The sequence below is a fragment of the Aspergillus lucknowensis genome (genome assembly GCF_044049455.1).
Source record: "Aspergillus lucknowensis strain CBS 449.75 chromosome Unknown BJX67scaffold_19, whole genome shotgun sequence".
Classification (NCBI taxonomy): Eukaryota; Fungi; Ascomycota; class Eurotiomycetes; order Eurotiales; family Aspergillaceae; genus Aspergillus; species Aspergillus lucknowensis.
In genome coordinates, this window is record NW_027263563.1 from 38,890 (window position 1) to 58,756 (window position 19,867).

A 19,867-nucleotide genomic window follows, 5' to 3' on the forward strand; every position below is an offset into this window, starting at 1 on the left:
TTGGGTCGATCCAGAATTACCACACTGTGAACTTACCACCGCTGAGCAGGAGAAAGACAACAGGAGGGACAGAGCAAGGTGTACTACAGTTGAGCTTCACAAATTACAAGGAGGATTGAGAGAAAGAAGCTGGGTCGGAACTGGGAGGAGGAACTTCATTGTCGGCTCGATCGAAAGGAAAAGAAGAGGGGAGAGCAACGGAAGCGCTCAAATAAAGCACTGAATAACGCAGAATGACTGAGTCTTTCAAATGACAAAACACAAGGTGGGGTCTATGGAGGAATCACCCATGCTGCAGACGATTCAATCCAAATTGCTATTTTGACACCCAGGCCTTGGGTTTCAACATCGCCGGGGGGCAGTGAGTATTTCGCGGTCCTATCAACACTCTGGTCCAAGCCCCAAATCCAGGACGCAGTCCGAAGCCCTTTCCGTCCGCCCATGATTCCGGCAATTATAGGAACTGGAACCGTGAGCTTCCGACCTTGGCTTGGAGGATTCATTGAGAGATGAGGCTGGAGCAAAGCCAGGCCAAGAGATGATCCACCCAACAACCCCACCGAGGAGCAACTGTCTTGCTGGTCCATGACCCCAGGATGGTGCAAGAAGTGGCTGCCTATCATGCCGAGAGCAGAAATGTGGCTAGAGACGTGCAGAACAGCATTCGGAGGCTGGCTGCATGCCACTCCCCCCTCTTCCCAGTCTCTCACACACCCCACCATGCAGAAGACCAATCTCTCAAGGGACAGGGGATGCCTCTCCAAATAAAAATCCCGCAGCTGAGAGCCCCTCATCCGTCCGCAAATCTCCCGGCGGGGAACTGATGATTTCTTGGGGGTATGGATGATAGCAGAGTCACATCGAAGCAGGGGAGCCGGGAAATAAGCGACTTGCGTGCATGACTTGCCATCCTCGAGTATGTCCCACAGGCGACCAGGAGAGATCACAGATACAGAGCCGAAGCTGGTGCCTCAAGGCCGTGTTATCCACTGTTCGCGTCCGTCGTCTTCTCACTCTTGAAAAGGAGCTTCACTGGCACACGCATGGCCCTGATAAGTTGGGAGGCACGGGTGAGTGCTATGATGCAATTGTGTGGCAGAACCGAAACCTTGGCAGTTCGACCCCACGTCCGGCATGCCACAGAGTTTCCCTTCGACACTCGCAGTTCTTCCTGTTTCATGCCCAATAATTGGTGATACCAGTAACCGCAATGCGATCATACTGAACAGGGTTGGCCATCTTTATGCCGCAACCCAGCCCTTTCTCGTTGGCATCGCTGAGCCTGCCACCGCATTCTTGGTCGATGTTCCTCTTGCAGGTGGCTTGGCTGCCAGTTAGGGCTGTGTGTCGACGTCGGCATGTCTCTATGGAGATAAGAACTCCTCGGTCCGATCGATGACTCTGAATAAATTACAATACTAGAAATGATGGAAATAAAGGAGAGTCGAATGAGCGCATGGGCCCCCAGAAACTTGAGCCGAAGTTAATCTCTCCTTCGCTGATCGTCCCTACCCCAGACCTCGTCCACACTCTTCTTACCCTTTGTTTCAGGTACTCGCAAGTAGATGAAACATGCAAAGATGCTGGCCATTGCCGCAAATAGCCAGTAAATCTTGCCCCGACCGCCCAGCGCTTCATTGAGCATTGGAAAAAACTGTGCCACGATAAAAGTTGAAATCCAGTTGGCTGCTAATGCCCAGCTTTGTGCGGCTCCTACGGCCTCTGGACCAACTAATTCGGAGGCCAAAATAAACGGCACCGGTCCCACTCCAACTGCAAAGGAGGCGACGAAGAGTAGTACTGCGATCGCAGATAACGCTCTCACGTTGAAATAGATTCCCAGAGCGAGGAGGATAGAAGTGGAACCCATTCCACCGATACTAAGCAAAAGGCAGGACTTTCGACCGATCTTGTCGGGCAGCGGTGAACAAGCTAGAGTCATTATGAGGTTGATAGCTGATATCAGAACGGAAAGCGAGGCTGCGGTCGTGGGGAGAATGCTCTGCAGGAGTGAGACGCTATACATGATAATGCTGTTTATCCCCGTGAACTGCTGCGCTATCATGACTCCCACGACGACAATGATAGCCGGGCGATATTGGGAATCCGTGAAAGCCCGGACCATTGTGACTGAGGGCTGTTTGGGAGGCAAGTTACTTGAAGGAGGCGAAAGAAGTGACTGCTCTTCCCCAGCCTCATCATCAGATCTGGGAGAAGCGCCTGAACCGGTAAGCTCCCCATTAATATCAGCACCCCTTCCACGTATCCGCTGGAGTATTCGCTTCGCGACGTCCTCCTTTTGATGGTCGGCGAGCCAGACTGGGCTCTCTGGCACTATAGTGAGACCGAGAAGCTCGAGAGCCCCGAGAATGCCAGCAACGGCGAGTATTATCCTCCACATACCTCCCTCACTCAGGAAGTAGCCAAGCGTCTGCGTGAAAAGAATGCCGACATTGGTCATGATCTGAGTAAAGGCGCCGAAGAATCCCTTGGCGTTCGGCGGTGCGATCTCAGATATGTAAATTGGACCAACAACAATAGCTGCTCCTGAGCCAACTCCAGACAATAGCCTACCAAGACCTAGTACCGGAATATTACGGGCAAGTGTTTCGGCAATTGGACCCAGGATGAAGAAGACAGTCGTTGCCCGCAGGGCAAACAAGCGGCCATGCATCGTCGATACCGGCCCAGCCAGCAGGGCACCTAAAAGACCCCCTAAAGTATATATCGACGAGACCAGGCCAAACTGGGAAGGGTTCATCGGAATACATTGCGGTAGGCCCTCGGAAATGTGGGTGGTAGAGGCATGTATGCTCTTCCGTTCGCAGGTGATGACGGCTTGAGGTGCGTTAAGTTCAGCCTGCCGTATCATAGCATCAGCAATAGTCAGGCCGTAGGCCGCAGCTCCGATTATGTGCTCACCAAGTGGTAACCAAATTGCAGCGGACCCAGTGTGGTGATAAACACCAAGTAGATGAAATATGGGGTGGCCGTCCACCGGGCCGTATCACCAGACGCCATGAAGTCTGTCCTTTAGCGATATGTGGGTCGAAATGCCATCTAAATTAACCTTGGAAGGGACCGTTGAGTACCGTAAATTGATAATGCCCAGGCGTGTGTGGGTTCGGAGTCAACTCATTTCTTCTGTACTTGCAGGTGTTGGGATGACGTTGCCGGGCCACGATCAAATCGGGATTAGTTACCAAGGTAGCGAAGTCCGCTTACCAAAGGCTTCACATGCCGCACCAGCGTCACGCGTGGTGCGCTCCTATTTCTCGCCCCATCTGTCAGCCTGTGGGAAACGTATTCATGTCAATCAGTTCCTGAACAATGTTTGAGGTGGTTGTGTGCTATTGATGAAACCTGTTAGAAGTCGATTCGGGCATTGTCACGCATCGCCCGGCATCGGCCGTGACCCCGAGTGGCACCAGATTGATTCTGATGAGAACGGCAAGCCTCACGCTGAGTGGGGTTGACCCGTAACCTGGCCTCACGGCACACCTGCAGGACTGGTTCCGATGCGAGACCGAGTCGCTGTTGTTCGCAACCTTGAGCTATGCAACCTGGGATGCTGACTAACCACTAAGGGGAGAACGCCGCTCATGCCAGCGTCGATGCTTGAGAACCGCCAACCACCGGCTGCGCTTCTCAAAACTCCCATCCGCCGTCCATCAATCACCATCATCTAAATTACTCCTCCCGCATCGATTGAATAATATGTTTTAGTGGACACGCAGCTTCTCCGCGTCCTTTCCGCTGTCGCCGTTCTTCCATGGGCCCCAAACTTGCCCGCTCGGCTCTGATTGATAGCTGACCAGCCGGCTGCCTCCACCTCCACCAATTCCTTGCCAATTTCCGAGCTCTCTCTCCATGAGTCTGACAAACCCGCCGTCATCATCCGGTCCTTTAACTGCAACTTCCAGGCCCGCAGCGGCCACCGTCAGCCAGAGCCTGTCTCTCAAAAGGAGTCTTCAGGCGACTGTTGAGGGTAATACCGATTATTATTATATTATTATTATTTTTCCAACCGTATTCACTCTTTCTCCCCTTGGTATTCTTTTCTCTGGGCACTCCATCTTGCCGCCAATTTCCGAGTTGCTTGGCCCCACCAGCATGTACACCGGCTGAAGAGGTCACTGTCATTCTCTATTCCATATATGCACCCCAGGCCCTGCAGTGGTAGTTTTCGGGCTGCAGTAAATAGACTGCTTCTTTTTCTTTCATCATGCTTGGGAGGAATTTCCCGTTCTTCAACTCTCTCGGCGGGTTTTATCCACGTGGTAATGGCTTTCCCTCGAACTCTCACAGGCTATCAATAGCTCGGGAGGCACCCAACATTGCTGTTATACATTGTTTCCGCGCTAGGCATCTTTTGTCTCTGTTTTGCCTCTTGTTTTTGATTGATATTATCGTCCCCTCGAGCAGGAAGTTGTTTGGGCTCCGTGATGCTAACCGGTTTTTTGCGAAAAGAGAATCTCAGTTCGAGGAAACCCGCTGGAACTGGATACACCAGTAAGGTCCGTGTACGAGACAGGTACCACATCGTCGGCTTCATAAGTAGTGGTACCTATGGCCGAGTATACAAGGCCATCGGCAAAAATGGCCAGAAAGGCGAATTTGCTATTAAAAAGTTAGCGTACCCGATCCTTATCGGGAGCGAGATACTGATACTTCTTCGTAGGTTTAAACCTGACAAAGAGGGCGAGATTATCCAATACACAGGTCTTTCGCAGTCTGCCATCCGAGAGATGGCACTGTGCTCCGAGCTCGACCATGCTAACGTAGTGCAACTGGCGGAGATTATCCTGGAAGACAAGTGCATTTTCATGGTTTTTGAATATACGGAACATGACTTGCTTCAGATAATCCATCATCATACCCAGCCGCAAAGACATCCTATCCCAGCATCCATGGTACGGTCGATTTTGTTTCAACTCCTTAATGGCTTATTATACCTCCATACGAACTGGGTTTTGCACCGAGACTTGAAGCCAGCAAACATCTTGGTAACATCAAGTGGTGCTATTCGCATCGGAGATTTGGGGCTTGCCCGACTTTTTTATAAGCCTCTGAATTCGCTCTTCTCTGGTGACAAGGTGGTTGTTACTATTTGGTACCGCGCACCCGAACTGCTTATGGGGAGCCGGCATTACACCCCCGCAGTCGATTTGTGGGCTGTTGGATGCATATTCGCGGAACTGCTATCCCTGCGGCCTATTTTCAAAGGAGAGGAAGCGAAAATGGATAGTAAGAAGACTGTCCCGTTCCAGCGCAACCAAATGATGAAGATCATTGATATCATGGGCCTGCCGAACAAAGAGAATTGGCCCGGTATCGTCTCGATGCCTGAATTCTCCCAGCTCCATTCTTTGACTACGTCTCGCGGCCCGAATCATTTCAGCAAATCATCGAACCTGGAAAGTTGGTACAAGAACTGCTTAAAAACCGGTGGATATTCAGCCACATCTAGTGCCGGAACTCCCGGAGAGGACGGCTTCGATCTACTCTCCCGGCTACTTGAGTACGATCCAACGAAACGCTTAACCGCAAGAGAGGCTCTCGAGCACCCTTATTTCAGCAACGGCGGACCAATACCGGCCAACTGCTTTGATGGCTTTGAGGGCAAATACCCACACCGTCGTGTTACTCAAGACGACAACGATATAAGAACCGGAAGCCTTTCAGGCACCAAGCGAAGCGGACTCCCCGATGATAGCCTAATGGGACGGGCTCCAAAGCGCCTGAAGGAGTAATCATACAATATGTACCGAACCCACAATCAATTTAGCCGTGGTAATGGTGCGGATTTTGCATCTGGAGTCATGGGATTGGAACAATCATGGCCTGTCATTTGGGATGGCGTATATATGTTTTCTCTGAGGAAGTATACAATAGGCTGTTTTTTGTTGTTCGGTGTCCTGATGATACCGCAAAACTAGATATAGAGCAGAACTATAGCAGTTATATCATGCTGAGTAAGAGGAGTATAGGAATCTTGGGATTCAATCAATATGACTCATAGTTTTCACTGTGAAGCACCTGGCTGCAACACCAATACCCGAACCTGGATGATTCAAAGCGCCTTGAATATGTACCAGGTGCGCCTTGCATGGACTTCTTATCAGGTCTCTTTCATTTTGGAACTATTGCATGGTAGTCCCGTTGCGTCCTAAAAGTATTGTGGCTTTTTCGGTTTAGATACTTGGGCCTGGATGCTTGGAGGTTGTGGATTGAACGGCATTATATTTCCTGGTGTCTTGCCCTCTTGGATATTTTTGGAAAGAACTACCAGTAGCAACTTGAAGGTCCGGAGGCACCCGCGAAAGAGCAAATGCAGGGTATCAAAACGTGATATTTTGCTATGTTCTCATTATGCTAGGTGCATATTTGCATTAGAAGTTTTTCATAATTTAGTATCGTCAAATAATCCAGAAGACAGCCGAGATCTCAAATAGGGGTTTGATTCAATAGCCTTTTCCATGTTAGCCACACTGCTTGAATAAAAAATGACTGGGCGACTTGGGTAGCATACCGCTCTGCTCTCGTCGGCCATCATCACCATCGTCATTACCCTGGTTTCCTGACGCAGAAGCCTTTCCGGCCGCATCCTTGATATGCTGCTCATCGCCTCTCAACTTCTCGAAGTAAGCCTTGATATCGTCCGCACCAACGGCCGTACCGCTCTCTGCAAATGGCTTGAGGAATTCCTTGACCTTATCTCGCAGGTGATTGTAGACCATTGCTCCTTCTATGGCTCGGACTCGGTCGACATTGCTGAGGGCTGCTTCGCCACGGTCGAGAAGGCTTCCGGTTCCGGTGCTCCCAGCGCCGTCCCCGTCTTCTGAGATGGGTGGTTCGTATGTATCTTCTTCTTCACGGAGTTGTGGGTGGGGAGCTAGGTTCGGGTAGCATTCAGGGCAACGGCAGAAGTGGTTGCGGAAGTCTTCCTTGAGGAACAGAGAGAAGGTGGCTGATGGAGTGGTTTCTGGGAGGACGTCGTGTTTGTTGATCTTTTGTGGCTTGGACTCTGGCTTGGCTTCGGTGGTCGTGGACGGTGTCGGCTCTGCGTCTTGCGTTTCTTCTTTAGGCCGCTTAGAAGCGGGTTCGCCATTGTCCTCAGCGTCATCGTCTGCCTTGCGTTTCTTTGGCCTATTGCTGGACTGGCCGGCCGAGTGGGCGGGTAGGGCATCCGCAACTCGCGAGCTATCATGTTTTATTGTTTGCTGAAGCCCGCCATCCTTAAAGATGGGAGGGAGGAAACCGGGTGTCCCGGAATATCTCTTTAGCCACGGGTTGGACTCGATGCACTTGTAGCACAGAAAAGTCTCAAAATCGTCCTCAGCAGGAAAATTCGGAGGAAGTGGTGTTTCGTCATCATCACCATCGTCCTGTTCATTCAGACCACCGTTCTCAGTGTCCCCAGCGTCCTTGTCCTTCGAGTTCTTGAACCAGTCTCGAGGAAGACCAATGAGGCATTCTGGATGCCACCAGTCTTCACCACATCCGCCAGTTTCAACGGTCCCTAAGCCAAGACACTGGAACATCGTGCCCTTCTCTTCATGCGCGTTATAGTCCTCGCCGCATCCGCAAAACTTATTCTTGAAGTTCTCATTGTATCGGTTGCCGGGGTGTGGCTCCGCTCCCTGAACGCCCTTTGCGCCGGTCTTTGGGTCGCTTCGCAGGGTACATGGGGTAGATGCAGCAATTCGAGTCGTTCCGCAGTCACACACAAAATTCCTTTTATTGAAAAGCTCGACAAGTGTGTGCTCTCCGTGACAAGCAATGGAGCAGGAGTAACACACCCCTGCAGCAGAGTAAGGAGAATCTGCGGTGGCCGGGGGAGGATTGCAGGTCAGACAGGCGAAGAGGCTTTGTCGTAACGGCCCTAAGTTCTGTGTACAGGAGTCGAACGACTACAGATGTTAGTTCGGATTATTTGGGCCTTGAGCTCAGGAGCTGGGCCTACATAGGGAAGCACTTCGCGGGCATCAGCCTCGAGACGCATCTGAGACTCGATGAACCTGTAAGCCATAGTGCATTAGAACAGAGACATTAATAAAGGCGTATATGCAACCGCGCGTCACCCGCGCGAGCATGAATTTGCTACTCACTCCTTTGCGGTCTGGGAATTCTGGGAGCTGCAACTTGGACGGCGGTTGCTAGCATCTTGTCCGTTCATTTCGGAAGCCGTCGTGGACGCGACCGAGTTCTCGGGGCCGCTCATTATCCTCTGTATTAATCGCCGTGCAGCTGCGCGATGGAATCAAGAGCGGGAGAGATGTCATCCACAAGAAGCTGGAAGTTTCTTGGATGATTTGCGCGCGCAGCTCCAACTTGCTGGCAACGCGCTGACGCGAGGCACTCTAAGTGTTTGTTCCGTTTGCACTTCCTGCGAAGGCGCTTGCTCCCGTTGCAACCACCACTTGAAAAGGGCAAATATACCGGTTCCGTTGACTGGCGATAGTGGGAAGATGAGAGAGAAATCTGATTCGAAAGGACGTGACTCCATGGTTCGTTGTGAGTGTTGTACTGTCTGACATGCTCTCTTATGACCACCCACATGCGTGCAGAACACCGAAGAGTGGCATCACAGGAAACAATAAAATCTCGTGCGGACCAGCCGAAGCAACTCTGACTTCATAACCCGAATTCTGTCCCTCGAGAAAATCCATGGTTCCTGTGCAGCGTGGTTGGATCTTGGGCGACCTCGGGAAAGATGGCATTTTTCCCGAATCGGGAATAATTGACAAAACGCGGTCCGTCGCGTCTTGACGCGTCTCAGCCGCGCCTCACCAGGCGCCAAGCAAACTCGCTCCGTTCGATCTCTCTCGTGCCAGCAGAAAAACAGCTTCAATGGTGTCAGGCGCTTCTTTTTGTGAATTCTCATTCTGAAGTAGTGCTCCAATTCAAATTAATACACAATGAGGTATGCCTCCTGAGAACTCTTCTTCTCGTTTTTCCCTACTCTAAGAGTTTACTAACAGGAATCAAGTTCACCCCTCCGTCCCAGCACCACTGCCGCAAACCGCGGCCTGGGAAATCTAGGTCGGCGAAAAAGGTCCAGAGAGCCGGATGATGATGCTTCATCCGTGGCCCCTCCTTCAAGCCGTAAGTTTAGTCACAGCTTTTTGTAGCGGCTTTGACTGACATAGATCAGCTCCTCCTTCTTCACCTCCTATGCTACCATTCGATGACGAGGATGAGCGAGATGAGGAGGGAGAGCTGGACATTGATGATATCGAAGAGATGGCAGAGGATGAGGATGGAATTGACCTTTTTGGCGACACATTTGACAGAGATTATCGAAGCACAAAAGACGACCGCTACGCTGGTGCATACATCAACGATGAAGAGGATCAGGAAGAGCTTGATATCGGCACCCGTCGCGAATTAGATGCCCGTTTGGACCGAAGGGACCGTGAACTGGCACGACGTCGTCGGATGCCAGCGGCCTTCTTACAAGATGACGAAGATGGTGACATCGATCTTACAGCGCAGCCACGTCGCCGGAGACACGCCTACGATGAGGACCGCGACGACATCGAGATGGTTGACGATGGTCTCGAAGAGCTTAGCTTGGAGGAGATGGTCGATATTAAGTCAGCCAACATCACAGACTGGGTGACGCAGCCCCAAGTGCTTCGCTCTATCTATCGAGAATTCAAGGCGTTCCTGACGGAATTTACCGACCCTACTGGAAGCTCAGTCTACGGAAATAAGATCAAAACCCTGGGTGAGGTCAACTCGGCCTCGCTTGAAGTTTCCTACGCCCACCTGAGCAGCACAAAGGCCGTTCTAGGGTACTTCCTTGCCAACGAGCCTACCGAGGTTCTCAAGGTTTTCGACCAGGTCGCTCTAGATGTCACCTTATTCCACTACCCTCAGTATCATGATATTCACAACGAAATCCACGTCCGGATAACCGATCTGCCAATTGTTTACACGCTCCGCCAACTGCGCCAGTCGCATTTGAACTGCCTTGTTCGCGTTAATGGAGTTGTCACCCGCCGGACGGGTGTATTTCCACAGCTCAAATATGTCATGTTCATCTGCCAGAAGTGTAACATCACCTTGGGTCCCTTCCAGCAAGAGAGCAGCTCCGAAGTCAAGATCTCGTACTGCCAGAACTGCCAATCTCGAGGCCCATTCGCCGTGAACTCCGAGAGGACCGTCTATAGAAATTATCAGAAATTGACGCTTCAAGAGTCTCCGGGAACTGTCCCTGCTGGACGTCTTCCCAGACAGAGAGAAGTGGTACTCCTCGCGGATCTGATCGATACAGCTAAGCCTGGAGATGAGATTGAAGTGACTGGTATCTACCGCAACAGCTACGATGCACAGCTAAACAATAAGAACGGATTCCCCGTCTTCGCCACCATAATTGAGGCTAACCATGTTGTCAAGTCTCATGACCAGCAGGCTGGTTTCCACTTAACTGAAGAAGATGAGCGTGAGATTCGAGCTTTGTCCCGCGATCCGGATATTGTTGAGAAGATCATACGCTCGATCGCTCCGAGTATCTACGGCCACCAGGATGTCAAGACAGCTGTTGCTCTTTCTCTCTTCGGTGGAGTTCGCAAAGAAGCACAAGGAAAGATGTCTATCCGTGGTGACATCAACGTTCTTCTTCTTGGTGACCCCGGTACCGCCAAATCCCAGATCCTGAAGTACGTCGAGAAGTCCGCACACCGTGCAGTTTTCGCCACAGGGCAAGGAGCTAGCGCCGTTGGTCTCACAGCCAGTGTCCGCCGCGATCCTCTAACGAGCGAGTGGACGCTTGAAGGAGGAGCCCTTGTGCTAGCGGATCGTGGCACATGTCTCATCGATGAGTTTGACAAGATGAACGACCAAGACCGCACGTCAATCCACGAAGCCATGGAGCAGCAAACCATTTCAATCTCCAAGGCAGGTATTGTCACAACCCTCCAAGCTCGCTGTGCCGTCGTTGCTGCGGCCAACCCCATCGGCGGCCGGTACAACAGCACCGTCCCCTTCTCCCAAAACGTCCAACTCACTGAACCCATCCTCTCTCGTTTCGATATTCTCTGCGTCGTTCGCGACCTTGTCGACCCTAGCGAAGACGAACGCCTCGCCAGTTTCGTCATCGAATCCCACCACCGTGCGAACCCAACCAAGCCCATGCGAGACGAGCAGGGAAACTTGATCAACGCAGACGGCGAACGCGTCGACGAAGAGGGCTACCGTGTGGACAACGACGGCAGCCGTCTCACCCTTAGCGCCGAGGAGGCCGAAGCCCGCGATGCAGCCAAGGTCAAAGAAAATGAAGAGAAGGAGGGCGAGATTCCGCAAGAATTGCTCAGGAAGTATATCCTCTACGCACGGGAACACTGCCACCCAAAACTCTACCAGATCGACCAGGACAAGGTCGCGCGACTCTTCGCTGACATGCGTCGGGAGTCTCTCGCGACGGGTGCATACCCTATCACTGTACGACCTCATTCTGTACCCCGAATACCCCAAACCCGACACTAATACAGAATAAATGAATAGGTCCGCCACCTTGAAGCCATCATGCGTATTGCCGAAGCCTTCTGCAAAATGCGGCTGTCAGAGTACTGCTCGGCGCAGGACATCGATCGCGCAATTGCTGTCACTGTGGACTCGTTTATCGGCAGCCAGAAAGTCAGCTGCAAGAAGGCTCTTTCAAGAGCTTTTGCAAAGTACGCCCTTCCCTCACCCTCCAAATCTGCGCAGGCACTAACATGGGGAAAAAAAAAGATACACTCTCTCCAGACCAAAACCGCATTCCAAGCGGAAAGCCGGCATCCCGGCGCCAAATCCCTATGATACAAGGGGTTTCGGCCAGGCGGTCCGGTAGACCTAATGTGACATGCTCCTTCCTTTTCCATCGGGAACGGGAAAGTTTATGAAAAATCATTCTCTGCATTTTTCGCAATTTATTTCTTCCTTTCTCGCGACAATGTTGACATTTTGGCACACTACATATGCATTGATTACTACCCCGCTATCTACTTCCTGATTACCTGTCCTACACACGATCCTAAGGCGCGGACGGGACGCGCTAGGGCTGGCTGGCTGGATTCCTGAATTGAGTGTTGTTTCGCTGATGGGGTTATGAAACGGGATCGGTGCCTGCTATTCCTTTCAGATCTGTTTTGGGGTTTTATGCTACCCTCTTATGACTGTTAGAATGAGGGCCCATGGAGTGTTGTAATGATGAGCCACTTCTATAACTCTTGAATGTGTTAAGTAGAGGTTGGGTTTGGTGCGCATGGCGTTCAGAGCGATGAGCCCTGTTCTCGCAAAACCTACATAAGTTTCCTAACGATTAGTACGTAGAGTGGACTGCATCTAACTTGATGGATTCAAAATTCCCTAGAGTCCACAAAACAGATGGGATCAAGGCAGGCTCATACCGATTCCCAACTACGAGCTGTCGTGCCAAACATCAAACGCCCAATCCTCCGGTATCCAGTGCGTTTACAAATGTGCGCGTGGGCAAAAACAGAATAAAAGGAAAGAGACAAGCTATATCCACCAGCAAGCGTCAAATCATACCGTCCATGACAAGAGCTTCAACCGCCAGCCCTTTGATTAAAAACCGTTGCACTGTATTCCGGGGCGCGATTCCAAAGGGGTCACCAAGGATAGTCTAGCGCACCCTGAGGTATAATACGGCTGGCCAGTATCATCGATGGGGCGTGTCGCCAACGGCTCTCGACGCAACACCGATCGCACTCGAACGGGCTTCGCTTTCGCCAGTACTGAAGCCAAGCGGCATAGCCGCCGTTTCACAGAGTACTACCAATGGCTCAATCGTCAGTACCTCGCCTCCTTGGTTGGGGCTTTCTTAAACTTTTCATCCGGTTGATGAAACCACCTCCACCTGCACTCTTTCCATCTTCAAATCCCGAATTGGTTCGCTCATCCGTATGTCTTCTTTCCAAGGAGGTCGTCTGCTTGGGACTGCTAGATGAACGGACCCGTCCGCCGTCCGGAGCGGCGCGGGCTTCCTCAGCAGAGTTGATGCGAGATGCCTTGCTATCCCATGCATCGTCATAATCCTGGAAAAATGGATTCTTCTCGTTGCGCGGAGAGACGGGGTGCCCAGGAGTGCTGGGGGACCGAAGAGCCGACTGCGGAGAGACTATTCGACCATTGGGACGATTTATTCCACCTCGAATCCTTTGGGCCAGACTCTTTTTCCTCGCCAGGCCACCAGCGCCATTCAGAGCATTCTGCTGCTCGGACTGCACCTCCTTGATGGCCGCGCGACTAGCGGGAGTGCCATCCAAGAAAGTACTGGTGCCCAAGCCCATACTTTCTGCGCCATGAACCGGTTCGATGCGAGAGCTTGGGTCGAAGCTCACTCCTTCAACTTTGCGGTTCTCTGCAATACCAGTCGCAGCAAAATCATTGTATCCTTCCTCCAGTCTACCGTGGAACAAATTGAGGTCGATGTTTTGATTGACAGGGCCAGCACCTCCGAGAGCCATATTCGACGAATCTTTAGGGAAAGCTTTCAGCGGAGCCGCGCGCGCGCCTTTGCGGTTACGGTGGGGATTGCAGGCATCAAAGGGTCCGTCGTGGTGGAACACTAAGAAGAGTAAGTGTCAGTACCAGAGGTCAAGAAGAAGGTTGTATAACGCTTACTTCCAGTCCCATAGATGCTAGTCACATCGAGTTTGTCGATAATATCCAGTTGGTAGCCGGGCTTTCTAGAACGGGACTTGCCATCCTTATGGCGGGCCTCACGTTCGCGTCGGCGTCTCTCACGTCGGCGCCGCTCGTCATCGTCATCCAACAGCTTTGGAGTCCGCTCCATGACGGAGGATTCGGAGTTTCGGCGCGGCCGTCTTTCTCGGTCTCGATATTTAGATCCTGAAGCGCTAGGCTTAGCTTTACTTGGAGGATCGCTGAATATATTGAAGGGATCGTTTGAATCAGACCGTTCCTTCGGCGGTCGTGGCGGTCGAGATTTCGGAGGACCATTCTGCGAAGGCTCCTCCGGACGCGGTGGGGCTGGTTGGGACCCATTGGCTTTGGTAGCTGGGTTCAGGGAGAGATTTTCCTGTTATCAGAAGCAGGCGACCGGTCAGATCTATCCGTCAAAGGGACAACTAGGGGGCATACAAAGAGGTCGCGGGTGTTCTGCGTCATGTCTTGGTGGTCGACTAAGGAAGAACTTGGAGCCGACTGTGGTGAAAGGGGCTCGGTATCATCAAGAAATGGATTCGTCGACTTTGGTCGTTCTGGTCGACCACCTGATGTCGTGGAGCTAGAAGGAGACAGGGTGCGCGTTCGAAAGGGGTTATTGGAGCCCAAGTTAACGGCCAACTGCGGAGCGTTCTGACGAACGGGAGAGGCTAGAAATACATAAGAAGTGGTATTAGCAACGCAGAAGAAAGAGCAACAGGAACGGCCGATGAAGCAAATCAAATACAACACAGGGAGATAAGGGTCGTCGCAATCTCGATACACGGAGGACCCGCTTCGCGACATGAAACGGGTGGTGGGAGACAATCGTAAAGCACCACTGGACAGTCCAAGAACACAAGAATAGAGATATCAAACAGATGACGCACCTTGCGGGCCCAGCGAGGCACCAGGTGGGTAGTTGGAAGAAAGAGTCGTTTGTTGAGAGGCCATTTCGGCAGCGTGCGCAAGGCAGCGATGATTCAAGGACAGCTCAGACGGAACGATTGGAGAAGAGAAGAGAATCTCATCAAAAGAAAAGAGCGACAACAAAGGGGTTCAAAGGAGGACCACACAATCGGAACAAGTGGATGAGAAGGATGACGAGTCGGCGGCAAAAAGTGCCTGTGAGCGCAGGTGTCGCTGAAACAGCGATGCGGCGGATATGGATCAGGGGGACCAACGACGATTGGAGGGGTGACAAATAAGCAAAACTGGCCAAACAGGAGGAGTGGTGGGGTGAGTGAGAACTTTATGCCCTTGAGGTAATTTGCGCGCTTTCTCACGAGTTCTCTTTCAAATAATGCGAAGAAAAAGCACGCAGCGACAGTCTGGAGGGGAGGACGGAGGAAGAAAGTCGGGGAAGGGGGGGAGAGAAGGTGGAAGACCAGGGGAGAAAGAAGCTGGTCGCAAGGAGAATAACGAATGCTCGACGGGTGCCAAAGTGCCAATCAAAGACGGACTCTGGTGGAACGACAGCCCCTTGACGGCTCTCGGGAGAGAAGCGAGAAGGACAAGACAAAGTGATGTGAAGACGAAGCAGTAGCGATCGTCGGGGGGGAAGAAGAAGGCGAAAAAGAGACGAAAAGGGAGCAACGAGATCTCGTGATTTCAGATGCCACAAATTGATTCACCACGCGATTGTCTCTTCCACACAATCCCAAACCAACCCAGCATTTATCAACAGCTCTGCCACCGTGAAAGTTAATTGACCGTGGACGAGGCCATCAAAGCTTTCTCCAGGATCTCGAAGACTGGTCGCGGCCCCAGCCGGTTATCGGTTAGCCTGAAGAAGCAAATTGTCCCCCCCAGGTCCAGATCCCACCCCAAGATATTGAAGGGAAATGAGTTCAACTACTAACACCAGACACTACACATACGTCAGCTACATTCCATCCGTTCGCAAGAATAGTCGACAGTGTCGAGGTTGATTCGACCCCCAACGACCGTCTCTCGTCACTCGCCGCCGGAATGTTGACCAACAATCACTCCCCTGTCGAAGCAAACATATTGGTTCAAAGCGGCCAGTCCGCACTTCCTTATAGTCGCAGACCCGGACGTGAACCTGGCACTCGGTCCAGACGAAATCCGCATTCGAGAAACACCGTGTGACAAACCTGTCCTGCTGCTTTCCAATTCTTCGCCTCACCGGCATTTCGAAACTGAACTCCGTTCCGTTGGCTCTCATTAAGTCGGAGATTGTCCCTGGTTTAACCAGATATGGTAACCCTGTTTACCCAGATGCTCTCCACCAATCCCACGAAGGAAATTGAGAGGGCGTCGGCGTATTGCTTTGGAATGCTGTGCTTGCTTGGCGATTTGCCCGCCGTCCCACACGCGCTCTCTTCTCGCATGATTCTGGGCTGTCCTATTATTCGTTCTTCTCGACGTGTTACAGCGATTGCTTTCTTCTTTGGCTCACAGCATACAGCATAGCATGACTCGCCGACGATCGACCAGACCAGTCTCTTGAGCAGTGAGAGAAGTGAGACAGCATGAAGAAAAAGAACATTGATTGGTACTAATATGTATAGGGAAGGTAATGTACATGTCTGACAGTCGCAGATCATCCGGTCTTCCTAAACAGTCCGGGATGAAGTTAGGAGAAAATGCAAAGGATTGTTCTAATTCAGCACATTAAGTTTTCTAGTACTTAGGATCACAGTGACCATCGCCGTGGTCGTGGTCCCCGCCCTTGGTTTCGGCCAGGCCCAAGCATTCGGCAATATAGAAGAAGATGTCGTTGGAGTTGTACACTCCGCCGAAGAGCTCCTGGCAAGGGCCTTGAGCGAACACAGGGACGTCGGTCAGAGAGTGGACACCCTGGTCGGCATCGGTGGCAAGGGTCCCGTTCAAAAGGAAACCGGTGACAGCGTCCTTGTAGCTGGCGTAGTAGGTGCCATCCCCACCCTCCTCAGCGGGAGTGCGTGGGCCCTCCTTGTGCACCTTGTAGTTTTCGCGGTGGTCGGGGAAGGCAACAGTACCGGCGTGGAGAGCGTAGCGGGGATCCCAGCGGGCGGGGAAATGGACGCCCTCGGAATAACGGAGAGCGTTGGGGCCAGCGACGGTGTACTGTGAAAGACCGGAGTTTGCGTAGACACCGATAGCGCGGCGCTTGTCGCGGTCGTCCTCCTGCTTCGCGAGGTAGTCGGTGTCGACGGCACCAGTGACATCAAAACCGTGACCGTGGTCAGCAGTGACAATGACCAGGGTGTCCTCAAGAACACCGAGCTCCTCAAGCCTTTGGATAGTGGCGCGAACAGTGTCATCTAGCTCGAGAAGCTCACCAAGCGAGCGGTCGTAGTCAAGGGTGTGCATCTGCTTATCGATGCTGGCAGCTTCAGCCATCAAAAACCAACCCTCCTCACGGCGACGGGTGTCAAGGATATCAATGGCCTTGACGGTCATATCCTTGAGGCCGGGGAGGTCCTCAGCATCGCGGCCAGAGCCATCGGGGTGGTTTTCCTGGTCCTTGAGGTTGGACTGGTAGACGTTGCGGTCGAGCCAGGTGGGGAGGTTAGAAATAGAGAACAGACCAAGAGCCCTCTCCTCGTTGGTAACCGCATCGAGAGCAGTCTTGTTCAAGCTGAGGGTATAGCCCTTGTCGGTGAATAACTGGTAGTAGTCACGGGGCGCATCCTCGCTAGCGAGGAAGTTCTCAGCACCAGCGCCGAAGAGCACGTCAGGGCCGCCCCATTTGGTCCATTCGTGGTCAGTCAAACCCTCGAGGAAGGCGCCAATAACGTGGTCATATTCACCACGGTCACTGGTGTGGGCAGCCAGGGCACCGGGTGTGGCATCGGCAAGGAAAGCGGTGGAGACAATACCGATACCAGCGTTGGGGTGCTGGCGGCGGAAAATCTCAGGAAGAAGCTCAAACTTGGGGTCATCGAAGGGGTCCTCAGACGAGTCAACATACACACCCAAGGCGTTAACGGTCGTCTTGTGGCCTCCGTACAGAGCAGTGGCGGAGTTGGCGGAGTCGGTGATGAAAGAGTCCATGGAGTGGGTCATCTGGTGGCCAAGGACGGGGAACTTGTCCAATTGCATCTTGGACTGGTATTTCCCGTTGATACTCTTGTGCGCAATCAGACGAGCAGCAGTGATCATGTTGGTGGTCATACCGTCGCCGACAAAGAGGACGACGTTCTTCGCGCGACGCTTCTTGGGAACATCGCGGACGAGCCAATTGGCGACGGTCTGTTCCTCGCCGTAGTAGGTCAGGATAGCCTCATACTCGCCGGGTTCGTAAAGAGCAACGCGTCTATAGGCCTTGGAAGTGACGTCGACAAGGGAAGGAGTTTCGGCATCTTCGGCGAACAGGTCTGCACTCAATTAGCTTTCTACTATGAACAACGACTTCCACCAAGTGGGACGAGACGTACCCTCGTACCAGCTGAAAGACCACCTCTCGAGCTCAGGTTCCTCGATGTCGAAGAACTCGGTCACATCGACACCCTCGTGGCCCTTTCTGCCGATCGTGAACTTGAAGTTGGCGTCAGGGGCACCAGTACGAGCCTCAGATCCATTGACAGGCGAGTGAACCTCCAGACGAATGTCGAAGCGTTGTCCAGGAAGGAAATCAGCCTGGTCAGGAGGGAAGACACAACCCAGAGAAGGACAGCCCCCCAGACGTTGGTAGTACTGGGCAAAAGCACCTGAGGCAAACAATGCCACACCAGCGAAAGAGGTAGGTCTCATGTTGATCTGTGAGCTGTCAACGAATTGAGACCAACAAAAGGGCAAAAGGTCGTGGTGGGACAGAATCTCGCAAGCAGGGGGACACGGCTCCTTTATTTATTCCCGATTCGAACCAACGAACGGGCGACCTCCGATGGCATGTCTTGTTCGCATGGTACCTGCTCCAGCTCCCACCAACAGGTTCTCTCTCGCCTGGCCTCGCGGTGACGCGGAGAATCAACGCCCATCTCCATTCCCTGTCGAGCAAATCTTGGCAGATGCTCTCAATCTGAATGTTTGGAGATGAGGGGCAAATCAGATTGGAGAGAAACCCCCACGTGCGGCCACTAGAAGATTGCCATGAAGCTTGGATTGGGTCACTGCCTGTGCCAAGACTGGAGAGGCTTGGCGTTTTCCCGGCGCCAAGCACCGGCTGCCCTCCACGTGCCAGGGCCAACAATCAACAATGGCAGGTGCTGACACCCACCTGAACACCCACAATACGACCGTTGACATACGTCCTTGTGTGATCGCGAATGACTCGGGTCAATCTATTTGGAGTGGGGTCCATGTATGGAAGATTGGAATACGAACCAGAACAGAATCCTTGGGACACGAGCCGATATTGGAAGCGAAATGACACCTTGAACTGCAACGATCTGTTGGTTGCTTTTGACCAATCCCTGGCACGAATTTAGCCATGTTTAGTCCGCAAAAAGTCTTCATGAGATCTCGCGTGTGAGAGAGGTCATGCTGGCAGCTGAGTAACACTTATGGATGCAAAGGCTCTCGATCGGCCGTGATACCCTGAATGTCGACCCGACGAAAGGGGCGTTCTTCTGTTCGAGATCTATTCTTGCTCTCCCTCAATTCACTCCGACAACTCAAAGGTCCCAAGAATAATACAAACAGAGGCAAAGATCAGCACGCTCTCGGAGGACAAAGGCATGCATTTCTGTTCCATGCCTTCCAAAGGATCCTTCTAGAAGCTCTTTTGCATGGCCAGCAACCATGACTTCCCCACACAGCCCCTGTTGATCGCCTCGACGTCCGCGCCAGTGCCCGAGACCGCAAGCTTTTCGCGACCTGCAACTCACTTGCCATGCGCCAACATCTGGTTTTTCTCAAACCAATTACTCCTGGAGAGAGCCAAATTTGAGGCTCGCGTTGCCTCCAGCAAAAGCTTGTCGTTCAAGCTTTTGCTGGGCCCTGCGGATCTCTCCCCAAGGTCCTCACAGTCCGGTTAGCTTCAACGCCGATCTGAAAGAGGTACCCTGACACCCAGGTTCACTTGGCATATATGGTATGAAGGCACACGACAGCAGTTCCAATTGCCCTCGCGCAGAAGATCATCATAGACCTTTGGGCATCAGTTGAGCACCTTACCACAATGAAGAGGAGGGTGTACGGCACAATGCACTATGAGTCAATTTTCCGGTGACGGAATGTGAGCAAGGTTATCTTGCAACGTTGATCATCTCATATCCTCTGTCCATGTAACCCGAATCAA

General features: G+C 52.3%; 7 protein-coding genes across 7 annotated transcripts; 2 read left to right on the forward strand and 5 right to left on the reverse strand.

Moving 5' to 3' along the window:
* BJX67DRAFT_81216 (uncharacterized protein) lies at positions 1-964 on the reverse strand. The gene has a single exon (XM_071035495.1). The coding sequence runs from the start codon at positions 792-794 to the stop codon at positions 273-275; it is 522 nt and encodes a 173-aa protein (XP_070886259.1). The 5' UTR covers positions 795-964; the 3' UTR covers positions 1-272.
* Positions 965-1,351: 387 nt separating this feature from the next.
* Positions 1,352-3,445, reverse strand: BJX67DRAFT_81186 (putative MFS glucose transporter). The gene is made up of 2 exons (XM_071035493.1): positions 2,923-3,445; positions 1,352-2,860 (listed from the first exon to the last, which is right to left on the reverse strand). Exons 1-2 carry the CDS (start codon positions 3,019-3,021, stop codon positions 1,484-1,486), a joined length of 1,476 nt encoding a protein of 491 aa, XP_070886260.1. The 5' UTR covers positions 3,022-3,445; the 3' UTR covers positions 1,352-1,483.
* A 1,000-nt stretch (positions 3,446-4,445) lies between these two features.
* ssn3 (cyclin-dependent serine/threonine protein kinase SSN3) lies at positions 4,446-5,753 on the forward strand (the record flags this gene model as incomplete). Its single annotated transcript, XM_071032924.1, has 2 exons — positions 4,446-4,630; positions 4,682-5,753. 2 exons carry the CDS (start codon positions 4,446-4,448, stop codon positions 5,751-5,753), a joined length of 1,257 nt encoding a protein of 418 aa, XP_070886261.1.
* Positions 5,754-6,108: 355 nt separating this feature from the next.
* On the reverse strand, positions 6,109-8,650 carry BJX67DRAFT_81183 (putative metaphase-anaphase transition protein (Mlo2)). Its single transcript, XM_071035492.1, has 4 exons — positions 8,112-8,650; positions 7,967-8,021; positions 6,533-7,913; positions 6,109-6,472 (listed from the first exon to the last, which is right to left on the reverse strand). Exons 1-4 carry the CDS (start codon positions 8,222-8,224, stop codon positions 6,465-6,467), a joined length of 1,557 nt encoding a protein of 518 aa, XP_070886262.1. The 5' UTR covers positions 8,225-8,650; the 3' UTR covers positions 6,109-6,464.
* Positions 8,651-9,043: 393 nt separating this feature from the next.
* On the forward strand, positions 9,044-12,090 carry BJX67DRAFT_81453 (MCM DNA helicase complex subunit MCM2). The gene is made up of 4 exons (XM_071035498.1): positions 9,044-9,108; positions 9,153-11,448; positions 11,512-11,681; positions 11,740-12,090. The coding sequence occupies exons 2-4, from the start codon at positions 9,178-9,180 to the stop codon at positions 11,837-11,839; spliced, it is 2,541 nt and encodes an 846-aa protein (XP_070886263.1). The 5' UTR covers positions 9,044-9,108; positions 9,153-9,177; the 3' UTR covers positions 11,840-12,090.
* A 626-nt stretch (positions 12,091-12,716) lies between these two features.
* Positions 12,717-14,059, reverse strand: BJX67DRAFT_81361 (Pal1 family protein). Its single transcript, XM_071035497.1, has 2 exons — positions 13,636-14,059; positions 12,717-13,579 (listed from the first exon to the last, which is right to left on the reverse strand). The coding sequence occupies exons 1-2, from the start codon at positions 13,805-13,807 to the stop codon at positions 12,795-12,797; spliced, it is 957 nt and encodes a 318-aa protein (XP_070886264.1). The 5' UTR covers positions 13,808-14,059; the 3' UTR covers positions 12,717-12,794.
* Positions 14,060-16,094: 2,035 nt separating this feature from the next.
* BJX67DRAFT_81315 (alkaline phosphatase) lies at positions 16,095-18,514 on the reverse strand. Its single transcript, XM_071035496.1, has 2 exons — positions 18,063-18,514; positions 16,095-18,002 (listed from the first exon to the last, which is right to left on the reverse strand). The coding sequence occupies exons 1-2, from the start codon at positions 18,376-18,378 to the stop codon at positions 16,324-16,326; spliced, it is 1,995 nt and encodes a 664-aa protein (XP_070886265.1). The 5' UTR covers positions 18,379-18,514; the 3' UTR covers positions 16,095-16,323.
* Positions 18,515-19,867: the final 1,353 nt, after the last annotated feature.

Excerpts from the sequence above, each read along its gene's own strand:
- BJX67DRAFT_81315 (XM_071035496.1), bottom strand. The coding sequence starts at position 18,378 with ATGAGACCTACCTCTTTCGCTGGTGTGGCATTGTTTGCCTCAGGTGCT. Across the intron at positions 18,003-18,062 it reads GTCTTTCAGCTGGTACGAGG|ACCTGTTCGCCGAAGATGCC; the intron begins GTACGTCTCGTC and ends AATTGAGTGCAG.
- BJX67DRAFT_81186 (XM_071035493.1), bottom strand. The coding sequence starts at position 3,021 with ATGGCGTCTGGTGATACGGCCCGGTGGACGGCCACCCCATATTTCATC. Across the intron at positions 2,861-2,922 it reads TGCAATTTGGTTACCACTTG|GCTGAACTTAACGCACCTCA; the intron begins GTGAGCACATAA and ends ATGATACGGCAG.
- BJX67DRAFT_81361 (XM_071035497.1), bottom strand. The coding sequence starts at position 13,807 with ATGGAGCGGACTCCAAAGCTGTTGGATGACGATGACGAGCGGCGCCGA. Across the intron at positions 13,580-13,635 it reads TAGCATCTATGGGACTGGAA|TGTTCCACCACGACGGACCC; the intron begins GTAAGCGTTATA and ends TACTCTTCTTAG.
- BJX67DRAFT_81183 (XM_071035492.1), bottom strand. The coding sequence starts at position 8,224 with ATGAGCGGCCCCGAGAACTCGGTCGCGTCCACGACGGCTTCCGAAATG. Across the intron at positions 8,022-8,111 it reads AATTCCCAGACCGCAAAGGA|GTTCATCGAGTCTCAGATGC; the intron begins GTGAGTAGCAAA and ends TATGGCTTACAG. Across the intron at positions 7,914-7,966 it reads CCCGCGAAGTGCTTCCCTAT|TCGTTCGACTCCTGTACACA; the intron begins GTAGGCCCAGCT and ends TAACATCTGTAG.
- BJX67DRAFT_81453 (XM_071035498.1), top strand. The coding sequence starts at position 9,178 with ATGCTACCATTCGATGACGAGGATGAGCGAGATGAGGAGGGAGAGCTG. Across the intron at positions 11,449-11,511 it reads CGGGTGCATACCCTATCACT|GTCCGCCACCTTGAAGCCAT; the intron begins GTACGACCTCAT and ends ATAAATGAATAG. Across the intron at positions 11,682-11,739 it reads CTTTCAAGAGCTTTTGCAAA|ATACACTCTCTCCAGACCAA; the intron begins GTACGCCCTTCC and ends GGAAAAAAAAAG.
- BJX67DRAFT_81216 (XM_071035495.1), bottom strand. The coding sequence starts at position 794 with ATGAGGGGCTCTCAGCTGCGGGATTTTTATTTGGAGAGGCATCCCCTG.